We start from the raw sequence: 24,619 nt of genomic DNA on the forward strand, positions 1-24,619 counted from the left end.
ACACACGTACACACATGCACACAAACACACACACGCCCCGGATAAACTGTCTCCTCTTGCAGCAAGCTTTACTCAGCTCACAAAACTCACAAAGTCTGACTTAGGTTTTGTAATGTTTAGCTTTGCTTCCCCAAACTGCGACCCTGAAAACTAAATTAACAAATCTGTGTCTGCGAGCACGTGTGTGTATCTCCCTTGGTCTCTTATTGTTGTGGGCATTGCTTAGTCACTGATGTCAAGTCCTGAGCTACGTGGGTGAGGATGAAAGAACCTCAAAGTGTTTTTCAAAAGACTGAGATGGGGAGGTAGCCCCCTTTCTTGGATGAACATGTTTAGTGGCTCGACCTCTTCGAAACCTGCAACCGTCACTGCATTTGTGGTTCTCATTCTTTCCATCTGAACATCTTTATCCTCCCCTTCGGGTTCTTCAGGGTTTGGACACATATCACTGCCTCTTGGAGAAATTCTAAAATCAAAACAGTCTGTTAATAACAGGTTTCCAGTTGAAAAGCTTGTCGCAAAAATAGTGAACGTTCTGCAGGCCTGCTCAATCATTTGAATAGATGAACTCTGAGTACAACACAGGCTCCATTTTTCTGCTTTTTACTGTCTGCCTTGCAAACAGCCTGGTTTCCATCAATGAGGCAACTGAGGCTACTCTTACATCATCCTTGCTTTCTGCCTAGGTTTAATTTTCCTCGTCAGTTGTGGCTTTTTTTAAAAAATAATAAAATAGTACGTACTCTCTGGCAAAAGATTTGGGGCCACCATTTGCACGAAAAAGGCACCTAGCAACTGTAATTTTGACATGGATGGAATTCTGAAGACCTTGCAAGAACTGTGGATTAAAACAGTTGGAATCAGGGATGCATCCCAGAAAATCCAGGGCACAGAATCACCAGTAAGTGAGCACTGTCTTTTCTTAGGAATAGGTCAGAATCTCCCATTCCTGATTGCTACCAATTCAATTCAATTCAATTCAATTCAATTCAATTCTTTGCTTCATCACCCCCACCACTGAGGACTGTGGATTCTCATCTCCCTCCTTCATACTGTTACAAATTACTGCTGTAAACAGATTTCCTAAAACATGGCTGTCATCTTGTCATACTCCTGCCCTAACACCTACTTCACACTTGAACTTGATTCTTATTTTGTAAGTTAGGTGAAGTTTCCAAACCACACCGGTCTCGGTTTCCCGTTATGCAATCTGCAACATCTCCTCTATGCTTCTCTATTCCAAAACCCTCCAAAATTTAGCTTCAATTTAATTTTCTATTATCATTTGACACAAATGTAAAGTTCTTTCCAGCTGCCTTCTCAAATCTATAGGAAGGTGGTGTTTATATCAACTTTTGTTCTTTTGCTCAGACTATTCTATCTTCCTGGATTGGCTACACTTAGCCATTATTTTAAAGATTTGACCTCTCATATGTAACTTTCTTCTAGTATGTAAGTGAAATTACAGTATTCCTTAATTTTTTGGCGTCTTCTTATGTGTACTAATACGGCTTCTCTCACTGTAGCAAGCTCATTAAAATAGCATGAATTATAATAATTTTGTATAGTACACAATTCCTAGAAAACAATCCCATGCAGTAATTTTTACGTAATCAACTTAGGCGTATTAAAATGTTTTCCACAATGAGTATTAAAATAAAACATGAAATTTTCCTTGAATTTTCTCAACCTGAACACAGGATCTTTTCTCATTAATTTCTTCCTGAACTTCATTTCCAGACACCGGAGAACAAAAACAAAAATGCAAAAGTGAAGGTAAGGCTAAGGGGAGAAAAAGACAATTAGTATTAGAAATTGCCATAAAAACAACAATTTCAGCGCTGGAATTTGTTTAAGGAGTTTGAGCATATGTACAAAGGTAGGTCTGATAACATTTTCACAAGTTTGAAAGAGAATCTAATGTCCAATGAAACTCTCAGAGCTAACTTCACTACTTTTCAGAGAAACCACAACAGACCAGATAGTAGTAAGTTGGTACTAGGCTATTCATGCCATCGCGAACTTGGACTTCATACACAGTGTCAGATGATTTTTACACACATAGTGGTCCAGATTTTAAAGCCCATGTGTGCGTGCATGCGTGTGTGTGTGTGTGTGTGTGTGTGTGTGTGTGTGGTGTTGTTTCAGATGCCTAAAATGCTGGACTTTTAAGGGCCAATATCAAACTTTTTAACTCAATGCTAAGCATCCAAATGTGTCCCTCTCATGCAAAAACATTTAAATGGAAATGTATTCTTACTATTAGCAGGGCCAGAAATACAATCTGATGTTCTGAAGCTCCTAAATAATCCGTGGAGTCAGGAGAAATCTGCAAAATGAGGCAAGGCATGTTTAGATGAACCTCTATCTGTTCTTGAATCTCATCTCATCTAAGATAAACGAATGTCCATTAAATGACCTTGCCAGAGTTTTCTCTTGTGCATCAGGTAAAAGTCAATTTCTGTGTAATGTGTCTTCCTTGCTTTCAAGGTCACTCAGTGTCCTGTTATCCTGTGCTTGGCTCTAAGCTCAGATGCTTTTATACGTAACACTGTGTCAGCAGGATTTGTCCTGACCCATCAAAGCCATGGGCAGGATTCATCTTAAGACAAACCCTCTCCCCTAATTTCACCCGCCTTGCTCTCTACATCTGCATTCCTTCTGTCTCTTCTTCTCCAACGGCCCTGGAACCATTATGTGGCTCCGTCCCTTGCTCCACCAGCTCTGAGAATAGTCCTGACAACCCCTCATGCTAAAGACAAAAGCTATTCGCCTGGAGTTTCCCACGGTTGTCATTAGATTTACAATACGTGCATACATAATACACAGGCATAATACTTAAGTGCGTGATTTTCACGAGAGTCACAATACGTTTTGAAACATCCCCCAAATCTTTAGTAAATAAAGAGTAAAGAGCCAATTCTGTTTCTTGAGTTGTGTTTCCCAGGACCTTTTTCTTTTTTTTTTTTTTTTTTTAATTTTTTTTTTCAACGTTTATTTATTTTTTTGGAGGACAGAGAGAGACAGAGCATGAACGGGGGAGGGGCAGAGAGAGAGGGAGACACAGAATCGGAAACAGGCTCCAGGCTCCGAGCCATCAGCCCAGAGCCCGACGCGGGGCTCGAACTCACGGGCCACGAGATTGTGACCTGGCTGAAGTCGGACGCTTAACCGACTGCACCACCCAGGCGCCCCTCCCAGGACCTTTTCTGAACAATTTTAAGCTAAGATAGTGAATCTCTACCACCGCCATCCACCATCTAGAAAAGAGGACTTTTTTTTTTCTCATTGAACACCAGGACCCCGGCATTATTTCAAATGATCTTGCTCTCCTACGTGCCTTGGTCACCCACTTTCAATAACTGGACCACATCCCAAGTCAACTTCAGACCCCCTAATCTTTGCCCTGTCTACCATGTTTTATTTTTTCAGTTTCTTTGCTCTACTATCCTTATTCCGTGATTTGGAGTTGGTGACCCTCCAACCCACCGACCCAACCCCTTTCTCACTGTCCACAAACCTCCTAATTTCCTTAACTGCGTCATTCCCTGGTCTGTTGTTACAATTCCTCCTTATACAGAACTGCTGCTCCTTCATCCTTCTCTTTGTCGGACTCACGCGGCAAAACACTAACCCTGATTGAATCCAATGCCGAGGAGGAGGCTATGATAAAACAACAACCACAAACCAACAACAACAAAGCCATCAACTTCGCTGACTTCACTTGAAAAGTAGGGCAAGGAGTCTTTTAGTACTTCCCGTCAGTGCTACTGACTACTTTCTGAAATGATTGCTTACTATTCTCCTCATTCAACTCCTTTTCCATCTCCCTATTATTCTTTTTAGCAAAACCAGAAGTCGCTGTCTCTAGGCCCTGTACCCCTTCCTCATTTCACATTATCGACTAAGCTTCCTCTTGTTGGGTTTTGTGTTCAACCTCCATTGAGTTCTATCTTGTTGATATCACCAATGGCTTCCATGTAGTCAAATCCAGCGGTCTCTTCTCGGTTGTCAACTTTTAAGACCTCTGTGTTAATGGCTGAATCACTCCCTCCTTCCTGAAACATTCTTTATTGCCATCTGGCACACAACCCAGTGTACGGATGCTTTTAGTGTTTAAGGAGAGTTTCTGAGAAGAGATTCTGGCACACAACGGTCCCCCATTTTTTCTCCTACCTCATGGGCTCCTTCTCAACCTGACTTGCTGACTCTTCCTCTTCCCAATCTTTAAATTTTAGAGTTCAAGGCCAAACCCTTGGCCCAGTTTTTATACTGACTCAGGAGGTTATATAATCTGGCCCCATGGCTTTAGATATCACTTATATGCTAATGAATCTCAGTAACCACACGCTGAATTTCAGACTCCAACATCCTACCGGCTACATATTTCCCACCGCATGCCTATTAGGAAGCTTAAACCTAATATGTCTAAAATGAGCAGAAAAAGCACATCTCATTGGCCTCCCACTAGGGTCATTTGTTCCCATGAGAGAGGGTTATCATGAGAATTATAACATTTCACTACTGTGGAGTTGCCTTTGACCTTCATGAACCAAGGCAGAACTTCCTTATTGACTAGCATGACCCTTGCCTATAAGAGAATGATCTCTCCAAAGACAGAGGCTTCAAATATTGGACAGATAAGGACTCCACCTACATTTTTACCATATTCTAAGCTATCTCCAATGGCCATGCATTTCATGACTCTATGGCAGGTGTGAAATTACTTACCTCGGAGAAAATGAATAGAGAGCCAATCAGTGTGAAAGGTGGTATTAATATGGTGCAGAGAAATAGCCCCAGAAATCCATATTCATTTAGATCCGTAGCAACTATCGAGAAGATGGTGATCTAAAAAATAAAGTGAAGCCTAATTTCACTACCGTGAAAGGATCTGAATTCTAGGACGTTTTCCGAGAGAGTGAGAATTCATCTCACGAAGGTTCCCATTTTCAACTTTTGCCTCCTAAGGCCATACTGCCACCATGTTTGTTTTCTTTTTTTTCTTTGTGACACAAGATTGTGTCACAATTCTGTATTGGAGTGACTGACATTTGTAAGACACAACAGGGCTTCTCAAATTCAACGCGTGCACACATCAGCCGGAATCCTTGCTGAAATTCGGATTCTGACAAAAGGGCTATTTCTTACACATTACTCTGGATTTTTTTTCCCATTTCACAGCAGGTCATAGACACCTGTTTGGGTTTAGGCACACCAGCTATTCCACCTTCATAGCTGCACAGTATTTCCTTGACTGGATGTGCAAGGATTCAACGGGTTTGCCTTCAGAAAGTGTGTTGTTTCCATGTCTCTGCCCCTGTAAATGATGGTCTACACAAACCCTTGTAGATCGACACTCACCGTCTTCAAGGAAACGTTCTGAGATTCTGAGAAGTGTAAATGCAGGTTAACATTTATGTGAATTCTAATTTTCAACCGTTACTAACAGATAATTTTTCAAAACGATGGTGACACTCTATTTGTTTATAAACCATGAATCCGTGTGTATTTTATGCCTCCTCACTGACGCAGGGTGCCATAATTAATTCCTGCAGGTGTCTTTGTTTTATTGCTGATATTAAGCAAACAGCTGTATAAGCTTACTATGTTTTTTGTTTTTAGTTTTATTTTTAGTAATTTGTCCTTCCAGTGTTTATACTTTTTACTGGGCATTTTTAAAGGAATTGTATGGTGTTTTCTTAATTCATGCAGTTTTCCTCTGTTGGTTTGATAGCTGCTCATACTGAACCATCATCACAATCCGAAATAAATCACTGGCCTGCTTTTCCTCTTCTTTTAAATTCCTTCTGGGTTTTCTTTGTCATGTTTTTGTTTAGGGAACTGTCCTTGATTCTCCAGGCTAATTTGATTTTTTTTTTTTTTTGCTCTTTCTTAGAATTTGTTATTAAAGTTATGCTCGCTTTATAAAAGGAACTATTACACTTTGTGGATTTTTAAAATATAAATATGTTATAACCATGATTCCCAAAGCTACGCAATCTTCATGGATGTTTAACAGGATTCAGTGGCCCCGACCAGAGCTTTTATAGCATTTCTTATTTTCTTAAGTTCTTTATTTTAGCTTATTTCTTGGTTGGATTAATTTCATCCTTAAACGGTTCATCTTTCTTCCACCAGCTTTATTGAGATATTATTGACATATAACATTGTGTAAGTTGAAGATGTACAATGGGATGATTTGACACACATATATATTGTGAAATGATTACCAAAATAAGGTTCGTTACCACATCCCGAACTTCACACAGTTACCATTTTGTTGTGACAATGAGTAGATTTAAGAGCTACTCTCTTAGCAACTTTCAGGTAAATGGTACAGCCTTGTTGACTGTAATCATCATGCTTCAATTAGATCCCCAGAACTTACTCATCTGATAACGAAATTTGTACTCTTTGACCAATATCTCCCCATTTCCCTCACCCACAGCCCCTGGTAACTACCATTCATTTCTCTGTTTCTATGAGGTTGGTTTTTTAGGTTCCAGATATATGTGAAATCATACAGTATTTGTCTCTTCCTGTCTGACTTATTTCACTTAGCCTAATCTCCCCAAGGTTAATCCTGCAACCAGCAGGATTATTATGGCTGAATAATATTCCATGGTATGTATATACTACATTTTCTGTAGCTATTCGTCTGTCGGTGGATAATTAGGTTGTTTCCACGTCTCGGCTATTGTGACTAAGGCTACAATACACACGGGGTGCACGTATCTCTAAGAGGTAGTGATTTCATTTCTTTCGAATAAATACCCAGAAGCAGACTTGCTGGATTATTTGGTACTTCTATTTTTTTTAATTTCCGAGGAAACTCCATACTGGTTTCCACAGTGGCTGCACCAATTTACATTCCCAGTAACAGTGTAAAGCGTTCTCTTTTCTCCATATCCTTGCCAGCATTTCTTATCTCTTCTCTTTTTGATGACAGCCTTTTTAACAGGTGGGAGGCGATGGCTCAGTGTGGTTTTGACTTGCATTTCCCTGATGATCAGTCACATTAAGCTTATTTTCACGTACCTGTTAGCTATTTGGATGTGTTCTTTAGAAAAATGTCTATGTCCCTTACCCATTTTAAAATCAGACGACGACGGTGATGCTTACTTTGCTATTGAGTTATATAGGTTCCTTACGTAGCTCGGATATTAACCCCTTACTAGATCTATGGCTTGTAAATATTTCCCCCATTCCATACATTGCCCAATCATTTTGTTGATTGTTTGGTTTTCTGTGCAGGAGCTTTTTTAGTTTGATATTCTCCCCCCCCTTCCCCCGCCCCGTGGATTTTGCCTTTAAGACATATATTCTTAAAATGATTTAAAAATGATTTAAAAATAAAATAATGTGTACTGAATGCGTACTTACAATTAAGAAGAAAAATGACCAGATGCCACTATTTTTCCTCCCGTTGCGAAAAATGAATGAAATCACATATGTCAAGAAAACCAGGGAAGAGACATACCCAATACTACACAAGATCTGAAAACAGAAATATTAAGGTTGGATAAGGTAACTACTATCCAGGAAAGTATTCATCCTTAAGCCTCACCTTTCCAAACCATGCTATAGGAAAGGTAACGTGAAGTTCTTTAGTTTAAGATTAATCATGTTACGGCATTCATGAAATGCAGTCTAATAAAAGTATCTCATAATTTTTACCACTTACCTGAACTAACAGGTTTTGAATTACAAATACAATCTCATCTGGGCTGAACACGTAATCCATTATTTGCATGAGAAGGAGGATTAAGAAGTAAAGTGAAATATCCACCAGTGCCTGGCCAAACCAGTAGGCAGAAGGGTAGAGGCCTGAAATCCGGAGCTGGGAGTGAGCTTTGCTCTGGTAAAGGAAAGGAGGCATCATCAAAACTGCTCAACAGTTGAGAAATTGCAAATACGTGGTCACAAAATCATTCATTTTTGTCCTGTGTCCCTTTCGTATATCACACCGATTTAGTAAATGACACGGTCACTTGCCATACTCCTCTGTCAGGGGGATCAGTGGTGCTCCGGACCGTATGGTGACGTCACCGTCCAAGAGAGAAATGCACTCACATAACCAGCTCACGCTCCACCACCGAATGACTGGGCATGGCCTCAGTGAGAAAATTCCTGTTCTTTTCTTTGCAATGCTACTCTTCCTTTTGCGAGGACACAAATTGTACACAGATTCAAAAGATGTAGGTTTACAATTTCCTGTAAGACTCTTAAAATTTATGCTGGATGTGAACAGTCCATTTATAATTGGCATTTTATTTTAGGTCCAAGGAATGCTCTTCTAACAAGTCAATTTCATTACACGCTCTTTAGGTTGGCATAAGAAGACGTCTGCTAAAATTAATAACATAAAAGTGGTCTCGATTTATTGCCTTGAAGTAAACCACATCTTTCGTTATTACATAGGAAAACGAGGAAGTTGATTTTGATATTGTGACCCACTATAAGCTATATTGTTGCAGTGACTGTCTTAACACAAGGCTTAAAATGTTACTTGAAGGTTCCTAACAGTGAAGCACAAAAGTAAGAAAAAATTTTAAGTCTAAAATTGAGTCTATGTAAAGACATTCGTTAGGAAAACAGTTGGAATGGAGACAAATATTCTGGAAAGGGGAATGTACCCAGAAAAAAAGCAGGAGAGAGAATAATAGTGAGGGTGTGTTAGAGAGCTGGACGTTTTCTGTTCGTTGATGTGTTTGTTTACTGAGCACACCATGTGCCTGACTTTGTGTTGGTCATGGGGTTCTTGGGGAGTTTGAGTTGCAGTGAGGAAGGGGGACAAAAGCAACATGCAAATAAATGTAGCAAAAGCTACATAATCAAAATTGTTCACATTAAAATTTAAGAAGTGGGGTGCCTGAGTGGCTCAGTCGGTTGAGCGTCTGATTCTTGATTTCGACTCAGGTCATGATCCCAGGTTCATGGGATGGAGCCCTGCATTGGGTTCCGCACTGGGCACGGAACCTGCTAAAATAAAATAAAATAAAATAAAATAAAATAAAATAAAATAAAATTTAAGAAGTAAAATTAAAAGTGTTAAGATAAGGATCACGTGAGAGCCTTTAGGAGGGAGATGAATTGGGGGCACCTAGGGGGCTCAGTTGGCTAAGTGTCTGACTTCGGTTCAGGTCATGATTTCACAATTCGAGAGTTCGAGCCCTGCATCGGGCTCTGTGATGACAGCTCAGAGCCCGGAGCCTGCTTTGGATTCTGTGTCTCCCTCTCTCTCTGCCCCTCTCCCACTCACGCTCCATCTCTCTAAAAAATAAATAAGCATTCAAAAATTTTTTTAAAAAAGAAGGGAGGTGCATTGTAATTAGTGTATCTGTCAGAGAGGGTTCTCTTGAGAAGGACCCGAGTTAGGATCTAAGCAGTGAGTGGGAGTGATACAGGTGACTGGCAGGGAGCATGGCAGGCAGAGAGAATAGGAGAGAAGACTTGCGCGGGTACAGGTGATGCTCTCGGGAAACTGGAGAGAAGCCAGCAGGCTAGACATAGTCATCAGGGCGACAGTGGTGTCATCTCAAAATGGAGAGAGACATCCGGGTCCAGACCATGCATGGCTTTTCAAGCTGGGCAGCAAGGGTTTCATTCTTACCCTTCAGTTTGGCAAGAAACCACAGAGGGGACTTAGGTAATCAACGTGGCCAGATGTGTGTTTTTAAGTAATTGCTCTGTCACATGGTGTGGAGAGTGGATGCGAAGACTAACGAGGATCCACACACAGTGAACAGCGAGAGGCTGATGTGCTCGTTCAGGAGAACCATGTTAGTGGCTCTGACTAGGGTGTTGAAGGAGAGGGTGGGGGAACGTGGAAAGATTCTAAACATATTTCAGAAGCAAATTCCGTGACATCGCCATTGGCCGGCTGTGGAGGTTAAGGAGAAAGCCGTATCAATGCCATGGGACTGCCAATTAAATTTGAATTTTAGATGAATATCTTAAAAAAAATGTTTACTACAAGTATGTTCCAACGGAATGAAGCTCGAATGAACCTTTAAAGGGGCCATCTTTTCCAACAATAAGGCAAAGTGCTGTGCTGAGTTGGTTAGGACATTGACTGAGTAACTTGGTGAAGTTTCTGAAAGTGAAAACCATCCCTGAGTGGGGCATTGTGATGATGTCGGAAGGTTGTGGTCATCCATAACAACCTCAGTGATGAACCAGATGAAGGCTGCCATTCCATGTTAGCTGATGGTACCTCCCAAGCTTCCTGAGGTCCCAAATTTGTTTAAGAGAAGTAACCTTTGCTTCATATTTGTCAACCTTTCCTTTTTTTTTTTTTAATTTTTTTTTTAACGTTTTATTTATTTTTGAGACAGGGAGAGACAGAACATGAACAGGGGAGGGCCAGAGAGAGGGAGACACAGAATCTGAAACAGGCTCCAGGCTCTGAGCTGTCAGCACAGAGCCTGATGCGGGGCTCGAACTCACGGACCGTGAGATCATGACCTGAGCCGAAGTCGGCCGCTTAACCGACTGAGCCACCCGGGCGCCCCTTGTCAACCTTTTCTTAAAATGCCTGGCGACGCATTGTTGCAAGCACACAAACTGGGCTCACCACCTCCGTGTTAATGTAACGATCATAGTGGAGAAGGGGTCTGTGAGTAACAGGAACACATAAGGACTTTGTTCACTCTTCTTACTTTATAGTCGCTGATGCTGCTCATTGCAATGTAAGGAGTAAAACAGGCAGCGACAGGGATCCAGAAGAAGGCGTTACTCAGGTACTCGTGGTCATAAGACACGTGCTCCTGAAATGGTGCAGAACACATGAGCTAATGGCGGTTGGATGTATGGTTCATCTGTACTTCACTAAATCATTCAAATAAGTGAATTGGTCGAACCCCCCAGAGCACTTCCCAAGGTCCCATTTGCAACTTGTTACCCACACTCTTTCAATCCCGTGGTGCAGGAACCTGGGCATTTTGAACATATATCCTGCTTTACTGGGGAAGAAGCAAACTCCACGGAGTTGAACCCATTGGCTAAGGTCCCACAGCTAATAACTCGTGAGGCAGGCACAAAGCCTCTGTGCCTCTGACCTCATCATGATGGCAACATTTAGCCGATGTTTTAATAGACAACAGAGTGGGTGTGCTCTCAGTGGAGGAGCTATCTCGCTACGCTCAGCAACTGGGGCCAAATCAGTTCAGTCCAACATTTACAAAGAATCGTTCCTTTAGCGCAACGAGGTGTGGAAGTGGCAAGTTCAAATGCCTTCAGGGACCTGGCAGATATAAATTTCTTGAGGAAATAGGGGGTGGGGCTGGGAGAAGAATGGCCAGCACACCTCTACATACGGGCAGCGAATTTAAACAATTAAAAATCCTATGCAGGGTAAGGAGGGCCTTGCGCTTTGCTAGAAGCCTTAGTTTAATATGGGATTAGTTGTCTCACTACACAGCACGTCATCTGAGGTCAGGTATCATGTGTTATTTCCCTCTCCTCTTAGCCCCTCCTAAACCTCAGTGCCCTTCTGAGCACATAAAAACTGCCCAAGATGCTTATGCAGAGATTCAGCCCCGGACACGGTAGAGAAGACACCAAGGACCCGTTTCATATCTTTCCCTGTGGTCACCCTTGTAGATTTTCCAGATCTGGGAGATCTTTGGGAATGGAAAAAATCGCAATTAGTCTAAACAGCCAGCCTCCTTCCTCACAACTTGGTTTGTAAACGACATGCTATGTCCATGTTAGATCATACCCCACCAAAGTCAGAGTTTTGTAGGGGCTCAGCCTGGAGGGACTCCCAGGGACACCGGACGTCACTGGGTCATTTGGTCAGTTGAGGACATGCAGGAGTGGCTGGTTAAGAACACTCGGGAACGTCGAGCTCTGTGCTTTAGATCCAAGGGGGGGATGGGCTTGCAGAACTGTAGGAGAATGCCAGAAGCTGGGTGGGGAAATCAGCAGGGGATGCCCAAAGAGAATTTATCAACCACGAACTCGAGGTCAGCTGGGCTGGTGGGTAGCAAATACTTTGTAGTTAAGACATCTTTGTAAAGGCAGGAACTCAGGGCGGGTTATCTGTTCATTCTTGGGAGTGCTCTACTCTTGGCTATCCAGATTATTCACTAGCGTCTTCAAACATAATAGCCAAGGAAACATATCATCACTTCTTTATGTGGCAGTTTCCTTAGATGTGTAATATAATAATGATAATACTGTCCATCGTAAAAGTCTTATTAGGACATTGAAATATGATAATACATGTAAATCACACGGTAAATGTTCCAAGTATCTGAGGTTAACTTGGAGCCTCCTGTTGTGGGGAATAAGTTTAAGAATTCTCTGAGCCCCACTTGGATGGGTTCACAAAGCATAAAGAATTACAAAGCCACAGGATGCTCACACCCAAGTTTGGGTAAACAAGATTAAGTAAATAGGTATCGAGAGGGCGGGGCAAAGACCCCAATACAAGGGTATATGAGGCAAAGAAGATTAGGGATTCTGGACGGATACACCCCGCAATTTAGTACCATAGCAGAAAGCTGCTTTCACTGGAAGGAAGGACCAAATCAGGTAAACAGGTAAATAGGGCTATTGGCTCTGCCTGGTGAAGCTGCCCAGAGCTAATTAGCAAAAGAAAGTTACCTTGTTGACCCTGAGGTTACCTGCTTCATCTGTCTTATCCCCTCGGCTGGCTAAGATAAACAGACGTGGCGCCTCCTGTCTGCTGTTAACAACCATCTGCCCGGCGGCAGGATTTTGTTTTGTATTGACCCAAACCGCTAACACCGTGTATCTTCCAAACCCCCTTTCCCTCACACCCACCAGTTAGTGTTCACAGATTTATTGTCTCTTTGTGCCCGTCCATCACCATGTTTGTAAACATGATCCTAATAAAAATGAAGCAAGGCCCCTTAATCGGGGCTCTTGTCTTCTCCTGGACATTAGCCAGCTCTCATATTTTAATCCTGCATCCCGCTTTCTTGTCTAGCAAGACAAGAAATTCTAGACCCAAAGTCTATGACATCCTGTGAACAGGGAGACAGTTGTTTCTGCTCAAGAGATTTCAGGAGGAAAGACTCTTGTGATGTGGTTGGAGAAAACGATGCCATAAAGTGCTCATGAGGAACGTGGGGCAGCCCTCATCACACCCCAAATCTCTATAGCTTTCCGACAGCGTGCAAGAGGCACTCAACAGTCCTTAGAACTCTTTCCGAAGAGGCACAGGTTACAGCAGGGGCGGAAGTTGTTAAACGACCCGCATGATGGGCACATCAAACAATGAACAAGGGAAACTGGAGAGAGCTTGGCAGTGAGGACATCTCGGCAGCGGCTGAAGGGAAATTCTGCTCGGCAACATCGAGCACATCTTCATCTACAGAAGGGACGGGGGTCAAAGCCAAGCACTACCGGAGACAATCACACAGGTCACCAAGGCTGTGGTGACAACATACGTAGAAGCTACCAGTGGCAGATGCAGCTAGAGAAGGAAGCGATGTCTCCACGGCACCATTTCTTTCTGCCTTAATCTCTCCATCCTTCCTCGTGGCTTCCAGCGCCAGCAACATTCTACTCAGAAGGGAGCAGAAAGAGGGGGTGGGGCAGGGCGTCCAGAGCAAGATCAACTCTCTCCTTTCTACTCCAAGATGTTAAACAATAAAAGGGGAAAATAAACGCCAAAGTCCACTGCAGCTCACCCACGCCAGTCCACATCCATTAGGTCAACAAAGTGACCCCGTGGTGTTTGAATTGGAAAGGACATTGAAGCTTTGGACAGCACTGGAATCATTCTTAATAACAAAGAGCGACCTGGAAACTACAGAGTATTCCCAAGGTATCATATCAAGAAGGTGAAGGGAGATTCAACATGGCGAGGTATTAGATCCGCACACCCTCCCCCACTGTGGAGATTCTGACTCAGGATGTCAGATTATTTCCAGCAATAATCTGGAAAATTGTATTTTATTTTTTTAAATTTTTATTTATTCTTTATAAGTTTATTTATTTATTTTGAGAGAGAGAGAGAGAGAGAGAGAGAGAGAGAGCATGCACAAGCAGGGGAGAAGCAAAGAGAGAGGGAGAGAGAGAATCCCCATGGTGACGGTGCAGAGCCTGATGTGGGGCTCGAACTCACCAACTGTGAGATCCTGACCTGAACTGAAATCAAGAGCTGGACGCTTAACTGACTGAGCCACCAGGCGCCCCCAAGGAGATTATATTTTACACAAGAACTGCTTCTAGTTTTAATTCAGCCTGGCCTCTGATCTAGTCAAAGCTGAACGTTCTTTAATGGAAACTTGGTGCACTCCCCAGAAAAATAATATTAAGAGTAGTTGTGTTAAAAAGCACAATTTACTGAGTGCCTGTGGTTTTCTATGTTTATGTGCTTATTATTAGTCTTTACAATAACTCGGTCAACTGAACCTGCTGTTTGCATTGCCTTATTTACTTCTCAAGAAAACCTGTGATGAAATTTTTATCTGTATTTTTCTGTGGATTGCTGACCTAAAGCCTGTGGAAGTCGAGTTGTTACAAAGTGCACAGAGTCTGGCCTTTAAGACTGGCTGTTTCAATGAAGTCCCATTACCACAGATGTGACAGGTGGTGACAGATCTAAGAGGAGAGGCCGTCATTTCCTTCTCCCAATTAATTATATTTTCTGCTGTTCCATTGACTCTAAGCCACCCAATTCAGGTTGCAATGTTACATAATCATTGCTAGATAGTGTGTGTCTGCGTATATGTGTACGTATGCATGAACGCAGAAACGTAAACTATGCGTATTTAAAACATACATGCATTCAGGGTGCCTGGGTGGCTCAGTTGGTTAAGCGTCCGACTTTGGCTCAGGTCATGGTCTCACGGTTCATGAGTTCGAGCCCTGCATCGGACTCTGTGCTGAGAGCTCAAAGCCTGGAGCCTGCTTCAGATTCTGTGTCTCCCTCTCTCTCTGCCCCTCCCCTGCTTGTGCACGTGTGTGCGCGCGCTCTCTCTCTCTCAAGAATAACTAAACACTAAAAAAAAAAAAATTGAAAACATACATGTATTCAAGGACAAATTCACAAACGTTAACATGATATTGGGGCACATGGGTGGCTCAGTTGGTTAAGCATCTGACTCTGATTTTGGCTCACGTCATGATCTCTGATTGTGAGATTGCATTCCCTGTGCTGACAGCTGAGAGCCTGCTTGGGGTTCTCTCTCTCTCTCTCTCTCTCTCTCTCTCTCTCCTCTGCCCCACCCCTGCTCATGCTCGCTGTCTCTCTCTTTCTCTGAAAATCAATAAATAAACATTATAAAAACAGACAAACAAACAAACATATGTCAGCATTTCAAGGGTCTTCTTGAAAACTTCTTAGGGCTCAAGGTAAATGAGATAATATTATACTTACTTCAAAATAAGTACTTCTGTCGGTCTGAATGCGCTCTGAAGAATTAAAAATCCCAAGGAGCCCATTGCTGATGATATCCATGAGGACAGGAAAGCAGTTCAGCCTTTTGGTGTTACATGCTATCGAGAATCTGTGACCCTACAATATAACGAACATGCATTCTAAGTCCTCAGGAAGCAAACACAAAATTTAACGAAGGGATATAGTAGAAAATCATTTGACGTATTGACAACACGAGAAAGCCAAGGCACCGGAAGTGATTAATGTCACCATTCCTCATATTATCTGATTAATTCCTGATATACCACGAGGGGCATCTTTGCTCTCTACTGGCCACGGCATCAGCCAGGTGGCTGTTGATGCCTAAATTCTCACAACACAAAATCCCTCCGGTGATTTTTAGCAACGTCACCATAAAAGTCCACAGAACAGCGTGTCTTTAACATGACATTAGGCTTTCTTTCCAAATGCGACACATTCATTTTATAAATTACGAACGTGTGAATACTTGGAGGTAGAAGGCAGGTGGTTATCGTAACGAAAGTGTAGGTTTTCACAACTACGGATCCTGCGGTGGCGACGTCGCATGTAAAATCTCTTTTAAAATGACATTTTGAAATCATTTCACCGAGTATGTCAGTCAAGCCATTATGCTGTATACCTTAAACTGATACACTGCTGTATATCAAGCATATCTTAATAAAACTGGGGGAAAACATAAGGTAAAAAAAAAAGTTACATCTGTATCTGTATCTATCTTTAAAAAAAACATAGGACATATATATACATATACATAATATAATTACTTCTCCCCCAGATAAAAAGAATATACGAGGGGCGCCTGGGTCGCTCAGTCAGTTGAGCATCCAACTTCAGCTCGGGTCATGATCTCTCAGTTCATGAGTTCGAGCCCAACATCGGGTTCTCTGCTATCAGTGCGGGGGGAGGGGGGGCCCGCTTTGGGTCCTCTGTTCCCCTCTCTCTGCCCCTCCCCCACTTGTATGCACACACTCTCTCTCTCTCTCAAAAATATACACACATTTTTTAAAAATCCGGCAAAAAAAAAAAAAGTAAATTATTATTTGGGCATGCAGTTTTGCAATCATAAATAAATTATGTGACTTGCATCTTATCTAATTACTTAAAGCAATGTTTATTGATATTAAGAATGCCATTTTTTAAAAATTGTTTTTCTGAGCACACTGGTAACTAACTTGATTAAGACGTACTAAGGACTAGTTTGATTGGAGGTAATTTCTACTAAATATGTTTTTTTTTTTTAATTTTTTTTTTTTCAACGTTTATTTATTTTTGGGACAGAGAGAGACAGAGCATGAACGGGGGAGGGGCAGAGAGAGAGGGAGACACAGAATCGGAAACAGGCTCCAGGCTCTGAGCCATCAGCCCAGAGCCTGACGCGGGGCTCGAACTCACGGACCGCGAGATCGTGACCTGGCTGAAGTCGGACGCTTAACCGACTGCGCCACCCAGGCGCCCCATCTACTAAATATGTTTTTAAGTTTATTTGTTATTTATTTTGAGAGACACAGGGAGAGTGAATGGGAGAGGGGCAGACAGAGAGAGAGGGGGACAGAGGATCCGAAGCAGGCTTTGTATTGACAGCAGAGAGCCTTATGCGGGGCTCAGATTCATGGGCTCTGAGATCACGACCTGAGCCAAAGTCTGACACTTAACCGACTGAGCCAGCCAGGCGCCCTGAAGGTAATTTTTAACTTTATTATTGGCATGGAAATTATTTCTGAAAATTAACTCTGACAAGTTGCCAATGGTCAAGCTTTGTGAGACTTACGTGCCGTGATTTATACATATAACATTGTCTTTTCGTCTTTTTTCATTTGTTTACTACAAGGATCTCTCCCCAAACTCCCATGGGGTCTAGGCAGATAATACACATAAGTGAAGTCGTGTGGAGAAAGAGTAACAGACGAATGAAATCCAAGTCTAAACTGGGCAACTGTTTCGCAATTCCAAATGCAGACTGCCAGAATTAACACATGAAGGGTTTTTTCAAGAGTAGCCAGAAATTTCAACTAAAAAAAATTTTTTTAATGGTTATTTAGTTTTGAGAGAGAGAGGGAAAGAGAGAGAGAGAGAGAGAGCAGGGGAGGGACAGAGAGAGAGGGAGACGCAGAATCCGAAGCAGGCTCCAGGCTCTGAGCTGTCAGCACAGAGCCCAATGTGGGGCTTGAACTCACAAACGGTGAGATCATGACCTGAGCTGAAGTCAGACACTTAACTGACTGAGCCACCCAGGCGCCCCATAGGAAGTTCAATTTTTATATGCAATACACCAATCTTAAATATTGCCAAATAAGGCGGTCCTTCTCAAACTTTAATGAGCATACTAAATCCCTGCAGATTTTATTAACGTGCAGATACCCAGTAGGTGTGGAGTGGGGTCTCAGAGTCTGCATTTCTTTTTTTTTTTTTTTTTTTTTTTTTTTAATTTTTTTTTTTTCAACGTTTATTTATTTTTGGGACAGAGAGAGACAGAGCATGAACGGGGGAGGGGCAGAGAGAGAGGGAGACACAGAATCGGAAACAGGCTCCAGGCTCTGAGCCATCAGCCCAGAGCCTGACGCGGGGCTCGAACTCACAGACCGCGAGATCGTGACCTGGCTGAAGTCGGACGCTTAACCGACTGCGCCACCCAGGCGCCCCTCAGAGTCTGCATTTCTAACCAGCTCTTAAGTGATCCGGTGATGCTGATTCGTGAACCACAAGTTGCAGGAAACTGAGGCATTTTTTTTTTTTTTAATATCAGATAGTTGAGCATAAATACTTATCTGAAGATTTGACCCATTTGTGTAGAGTTCAGCAGGTAAGACTTGAGCTTTTTTCCCATAAAAATATACAAAAGCCTACTGTAAAAAATTGAGAACTGGTTTTTTTTTTTTTTTGGTAACAAAACTGAAGTTCATAATAGATATTAATCAGACTTATTATTAGAGGATTCATCAAAATGACATTTGAGTTGAAATCCAATTGAGAATACAATTTAAATTAGTGATTCGAATGGAGCACAGTAGGTAAGATTTAAACTCATTATTAATAATAGTGCATACAATTTAATAAAGAATGAAATCAAATAGCATTTCATTATATGTTGCTGTGTAAATATTTATAGTACAGCTTCTCCTCTAAAAATAAGAGATATCCCACCTGTTTGTGTTAAATCGGCCTTGTATGTCAGTTGTTAGGTGTTATTCAGATGGCATTCATCCCCCATCTTTGGTGAGATCAGAGCCCAACATACCTTGTCGTCACCTGACACAGTGATAGCACCATTGTATGATGGCTCGTTCGGGCCATTTCTAGTTCCAAAGGCATCCACTTCCAAAGCTATGTTCTGTTGCCTCAGTGAACGTACGAAGTTATCAATGCTCGACCCTACCATGAAGGTAAAAATCAAAAGAAGCAAAAGTGAAGTCAAACAATGGGCGAGTAATATTTAAAAAAAAAAACAACACAAAACAAGACTAAACTAAATGATGTCACCCAAAGCCTACCATGATGACCATCTAAGGATTTCCTTAGAAAGGCAGAATTGATGTTGTGATACCCAAATCCATTCTCATATCGAAAGTATGACAAGATTACTTTACCTAGAGTCTAGCTATTGACATATAATTTCTGTTCATGTAGAAATACTACTCAAAATTAACATCATAATCCTTAAAGATCTTCTGTGTTCTTAGAAATTTAGAACAGATTTTTTCCCCCAGACCCCAAGAATGCATAACACTTAAAACATGTTATGGAAAGACTTCAAAGATCAGTCAGTGACCTACCAACCACCCTTTTTGTTGCTTGATGTGATACACTTTAGGATTTAAGTAACCTCGCAAAACGTGTTTCTAAAAGAAACTCCCCGGTTTTGAGTTTTTCACTTTTTAAATTAATTTCTTGTTTGGCCTCATATGTGTTTTCTAAAACATACAAGACTTTATTTTTCCCCTCATGGTTTATGCTGCCCGGGGAATCCTTCAACAGGAGTGACGCGGAAAAGTTACATTTGAGCCCCATGTTTACCTGTTTTATTGATGACCAGTAGGGGGGTCAGAGGAACTTGGGGTGGTTGTCCCGGGGAGAGGAAGTACATATTAGGAGCCAGTCCCCAAGAATAACTCTTTTGATATAACTCATAGAATAGATGTTCCAAAAGCTGAGGGCAAAAGCTGATGCCAAAAAGCAACAATCTACATGGAGGAGAACGCAGAAGAAAAAATTCACCTATAGCGACTTTTGTAGACTTTTCAGTTTGAGTAGATAATGGGTATGATAATAGAAATACATTATAGACACTAACCAAACAAATGAATCATGCTTCCCACCTCCTCCCCGTTTCTTCTCTCTAAAATGAAATGGCTTCTACATATTTATGCTTGGTCTTTCTCTCTCTCTAAATGCCTCCCCCCAGCCTCCCCCGCTTTTGGAAATGTCATTCAAGCTCATGATGTTGGCTGAGTAGGGCTCTTATTTATTTTTGAGAGAGACCTCAAGAGGAGGAGGGGCAGAGAGAGGGGGACAGAGGACCTGAAGTGGGCTCGTTGATGGCAAAGAGTTCCATGGGGAGCTCGAACTCAAGAACCGTGAGATCCGACCCGAGCCAAAGTTTGACATTCAAGTGACTGAGTCGCCCAGGCGCCCCTGGCTGAGTAGGACTCTTAAATCTCTCTCCAGTTCCCACTTCTTCCCTCTGTTTCCCTCTTGCGTTTCTCCCTTTTTCTGGACCACCGTTGCTGGCAAATCACTAACGCCCAGGCGTATCACTACACTCTGAACTTTTTCCCCCTCCTGTTCCCACTTATAACATTTTCTCATAAACCCAAGTTCCAAGGACCAATCATTTTCCACTCATTTGTCTCTGGTAAAGTCCCTTTTCTGAATGGTTGAAAATGTCTATCATAAAAAAAAAAAAAGAAAAGAAAATGTCTATCGTATCGTCATTATTACATGCCTAGAAACATTTTCTCTTCCCCTTTTCGAGTCTGGACCATAATTATCTCCTTCCTGACCTCTTTCAATATTGTCCTCAATGACTGTTTTTCTTGTCTCCAGAGTCTTCTATTTCCAAACCATTTTGTGCTGTTGCCCAATTAGGTTTCCTGGCAATCTGTGCTAATGATGTCAATCACCTTTCCAAATAAAAACTAAAATGTCAGTATTTCCTCATTATTCACAAAGCCCAGCTCTTCAGCTGTATGTAATATAGCATCAAAGTTATTTTTACTTTTCCGTGTACTTTATGTTGTAATTCACTTAACTTGATACCAATCGACCTTTTGACCTTTCAGGTGGCTCCGGACTCAGTACTGCCCCCTCTGCCTGAATTTCCATCCTTCTTTCTTTCCTTAACTAACCGTTAGGTTTTCCTACACCAAATTCAATTTCTCCCCCGTAGAAAATTGTTTTTTTCCGATGCTCATATTGGAGCATAATCTTTCTCATACTGGACACTCTGCTTGCCGATATTGCCTAATCTTGTAGCGTGGTTTTTAGTGTACGTCTAATCACCCCCCCAGAGCCAAATCTCACGCCTGATTTATTTTGATAAGTGTGGCAGATATGCAAACATAGCGTGATAGGCAGAGGCGCTAACAAATGTTTTTTTCTCTGAATGAGTCCCGCCTGGAGAGTAGGGTTTTTGCAAGGACGCATTACTCAGCGAAGAGCCCGAAGCTATAGGGAAATCAAGCGGGTTCCAGACAGCAGCATGAAGCTGGGGCGAAGACACAGGCTGGCACAGGGCTCCTTGGGTCAAGAGGCAAGTCTGGGGGATGGGACCTACGTGCTAACTGCCACGTTTCTGAAACACTATTTCAACCCTTTGGGGAGAGCAGGTTCTGTGTGAAATTAACAGAAACCCCCCAACCGGTTAACCTGGTTTAATTACATACCCACCAAAGCAATTAGAAATCGCTTTCTGTGTTGTGAAAGACCGTAAGCAAGGGCTCAGAGCACGGACCAAACATATCTGAAACCCTCAGGTACTCACATGGTCAACAGAGTTTTTTTTTCACTCTTTAACTTCAGGAGGCGAACTTTTGCTATGGCACAGAGCTGCTGCCTCCAGAGAGCCACGCCACTGATTAATTTCTTTGTCTCGTTAAAGGAGGACAATGCTTGCTCTAGCTCAACAAGGCTCCCGGTGTCTTTCGTCCTAGGACTTTGTAACTCTCCCCAAATTCCAGTGTCTATAAAACACAAAATCAGGAATTTATGCTGCGTCAGCTTAGATGCGCTTTACTTATGTGTTTCTATGACCGTATCTTTTCACCAAATGGTGTCAGAGTAGAAATCTTGGGCAAAGATGTGAATAACCTAATTCATGGCATTTCTAGAGCAACTTAAAAATAATTTTTTTTAAATGTTTATTTACTTTTGAGAGAGACAGAGAAAGAGACACAGAGTGTGAGTAAAGGAGGGGCAGAGAGGGAGAGAGGGGGACACAGAATCCGAAGCAGTCTCCAGGCTCTGAACTGTCAGCACAGAGCCTGACGTGGGGCTTGAACTCATGAACTGCGAGATCGTACCCTGAGCCAAAGCCCCACGCTTAATGGACTGAGACACCCAGGCACCCCTAGAGCAACTATTAAAGGAAACAAAGCAAAATAAGTAAGTAAGTAAGTAAATAAATAAGGTATAATACAAGAAGAAAAACTAATGACATAATAAAAGAAATCTTGTATTTTATTAAAAAAATTCTTTTTGTAATCTTTATTTATTTTTGAGGGAGAGACAGAATGTGAGTGGGGGAGGAACAGAGAGAGAGGGAGACACAGAATCGAAAGCAGGCTCCAGGCTCTGAGCTGTCAGCACAGAGCCCGACGTGGGTCTCGAACCCACGAACCGTGAGATCATGACCTAAGCTGAAGTCGGATGCTTCACTGAGCTACCCAGGCACCCCTTGTATTTTCTTTTAAAAAAGCTTTGTGTCTACAGCTTTAAAGGACTTTGTTCATTCTAAGGAAATCAATGAAAAGAAATCCATATTTAGCCTAGAAAAATCTACTCATTGCAAAAAGATAAGCTATTTAGTATTTCTGACTGAGGTGGAAAAGCTGGTATATAGAGAACCCTCTCCAGTCACCGCCCCCCCAGCCCCGAAAATACAAAATTGGTAGAGACAATACTTTTTTTAGTAGTCATGATTGAAAATTAAAAACCAAAGTGACCTCTTTTGGAAGACAAGCCTAGAGCAACTGATCTACTCTAGACTTTTAGAAAGCAATAATATATGTCTATTAAAAGTTAAGTATAACCATAAGTATATAACTTCAAAAGTGGATAAAAGGGAAAAAGAGGTGTTTTTTTTTTTTAAATTTATTTATTTATTTTGCCAGAGAGAGAGTAGGGGGCAGAGAGAGAGGGAGACAGAGAAATTCAATTAAGGAAATTAATTCAATTAATTCAATTGAATTGAATTGAAATTAATTCAATTAAGGAAATTGAACCCACCCAAGTGGGTTACGTTTTCCTACACCGTGAGATCATGACCTGAGCTGAAGTCTAAAGTCAGATGTTTAACTGACTGAGCCACCCAGGCGTCCTGATGTTTTTTTTTTAAGTTTATTTATTTTTGAGAGAGAGAGAGAGCATGCATGTGGGAGGAAAGAGAGCATGCATGTGGGAGGAGAGGAGGGACAGAGAGAGAGGGAGAGAGAGAATCCCAAGCAGGCTCCATGCTGTCAGCCTGGAGCCCATGCAGGGCTTGATCTCATAACCATGAGATCGTGACCTGAGCTGAAATCAAGAGTCTGAGGCTTCACTGACTGAGACCCCCAAGGGTCCCCGAGAAAGAGGTAATTTTAAAAACCTGCTCAATTAAAAAATAGAAAATGAAAAAAAAATAAAAGAAGCTAGTAAAGAGTACACCAAGTAGGATGACACATAAACCAGAAATAAGGAATTGCCTTAGATTAAGTAGAGACGACTTTCCAAGGAATGACAATTATTCTGACAGCAAACCTTTCAACAGCAACGATGGAACCTGAAGACGTTGGAATAATATCCTCAAATTGATACGAGAAAAGTAACTGTCAACATACAATTCTAATTTTCTTTTCTCTGTGGCACTTATATTACATACTTATTGTCTGCTCCATGAGGATCTAGTCTTGTGCCTTGCTCTACCCTTAGTAAGACATGTGGTGCAAAATCAGGAATTCAAGAATGGGGGCCAGCATGGAGAGAAAAGGGAAGAAGGAGACAGAAGAGATACCTCTCTTCTCTGCTTTAAGTTTACCCAAGACCAGACTGAATCAGAGCAGCTCCAAAAGCATATAACCTCACCATTCAAAGTGTATTTTCAAGATCGGGTAGTCTACAGAAAGATAAAATTAAAGCTTCTTTTTGGTTTGCTTTTTTACCTGATTCATCAATAGCTGATTTCCCTTCTAATTTCAAGAATACCTCATTCAACGTTGTCGTGGAAACACCATAATCCTCAATGCCCTGATTAGAGCATCTATCAAGATCCCTGTAAAGATCTAAAAGTAAGCACAAAAATACAACAAAAGAACATAATGTGAAATGAGATTGGTAATAGCTGTATTCTTCAACAATAGAAAACGTGTGATAGGCCAACAGCATTCATAAGAAACAAAGCTATGGTACAGACATTCCCTTATTTCTAAAATAACCTAAACTACAATGTGTTTCTGAGTCTTGAGTATAAAATTGTAAACATCTATGTTTCATTAGAAAACTACATATGCAGTGTTCTTTAAAAAAATATTATGTTTTGTTTACTCTCTTTTTAAAAAAATTAATTCTGTTTGATTATGGGGAGTGTAATAAACGGACGGAATGCTTGTGTCCCTCCCACAGATATGTTGGGACCCTACCCTCCAGTGTGTTGGTATTAGGAGGTGTATAATCATCAATGAGATTAGTGCCTTTGAAAGAGTCACAAGAAAGCTGGCTTCCCCTCCCTGCTCCCTGCCATGTGGGAATACAAGGTGAAGTCAGTACTTGGCAACCCCCAAGAGGTATCTCCTGGAACCCGACTGTACTGGAACCCAAATCTGACACCTCCCAGCCTACAGAGCTCTGAAAAATAAGTCTCTGTTGTTTGTAAGCCACCCAGTCTATGGTATGTGTTACAACAGCCTGAACTAAGGCAGGAAATGTTCAATCTTAAAACCCCATTATTTCAGGAATATTATCCCCAAAGCTGAGAGAAGAATGCTGTTAGGAATAACTGGTAGGCAGTTTCATCACACATGCAAAAGA

The 24,619-nt window shown here is 41.7% G+C and overlaps 1 protein-coding gene across 2 annotated transcripts in view; it reads right to left on the reverse strand.

The window, feature by feature from the left end:
* Positions 1 to 24,619, reverse strand: part of ABCA9 (ATP binding cassette subfamily A member 9) — a 63,596-nt gene that overhangs the window by 10,521 nt on the left and 28,456 nt on the right. For both annotated transcript variants that reach the window (XM_045489552.1, XM_045489551.1), the window contains exons 18-29: positions 23,755 to 23,874; positions 21,381 to 21,579; positions 19,415 to 19,581; positions 18,639 to 18,772; positions 15,362 to 15,499; positions 10,665 to 10,772; positions 7,688 to 7,861; positions 7,387 to 7,500; positions 4,732 to 4,851; positions 2,261 to 2,329; positions 1,691 to 1,782; positions 346 to 466 (exon numbers count right to left, since the gene is read on the reverse strand). In XM_045489552.1, coding sequence (XP_045345508.1) covers positions 346 to 466; positions 1,691 to 1,782; positions 2,261 to 2,329; positions 4,732 to 4,851; positions 7,387 to 7,500; positions 7,688 to 7,861; positions 10,665 to 10,772; positions 15,362 to 15,499; positions 18,639 to 18,772; positions 19,415 to 19,581; positions 21,381 to 21,579; positions 23,755 to 23,874 — 1,556 coding nt within the window. The remainder of the gene's footprint in view (positions 1 to 345; positions 467 to 1,690; positions 1,783 to 2,260; positions 2,330 to 4,731; positions 4,852 to 7,386; positions 7,501 to 7,687; positions 7,862 to 10,664; positions 10,773 to 15,361; positions 15,500 to 18,638; positions 18,773 to 19,414; positions 19,582 to 21,380; positions 21,580 to 23,754; positions 23,875 to 24,619) is intronic.

The sequence above is a fragment of the Leopardus geoffroyi genome, chromosome E1 (genome assembly GCF_018350155.1).
Source record: "Leopardus geoffroyi isolate Oge1 chromosome E1, O.geoffroyi_Oge1_pat1.0, whole genome shotgun sequence".
NCBI classification, from domain to species: Eukaryota; Metazoa; Chordata; class Mammalia; order Carnivora; family Felidae; genus Leopardus; species Leopardus geoffroyi.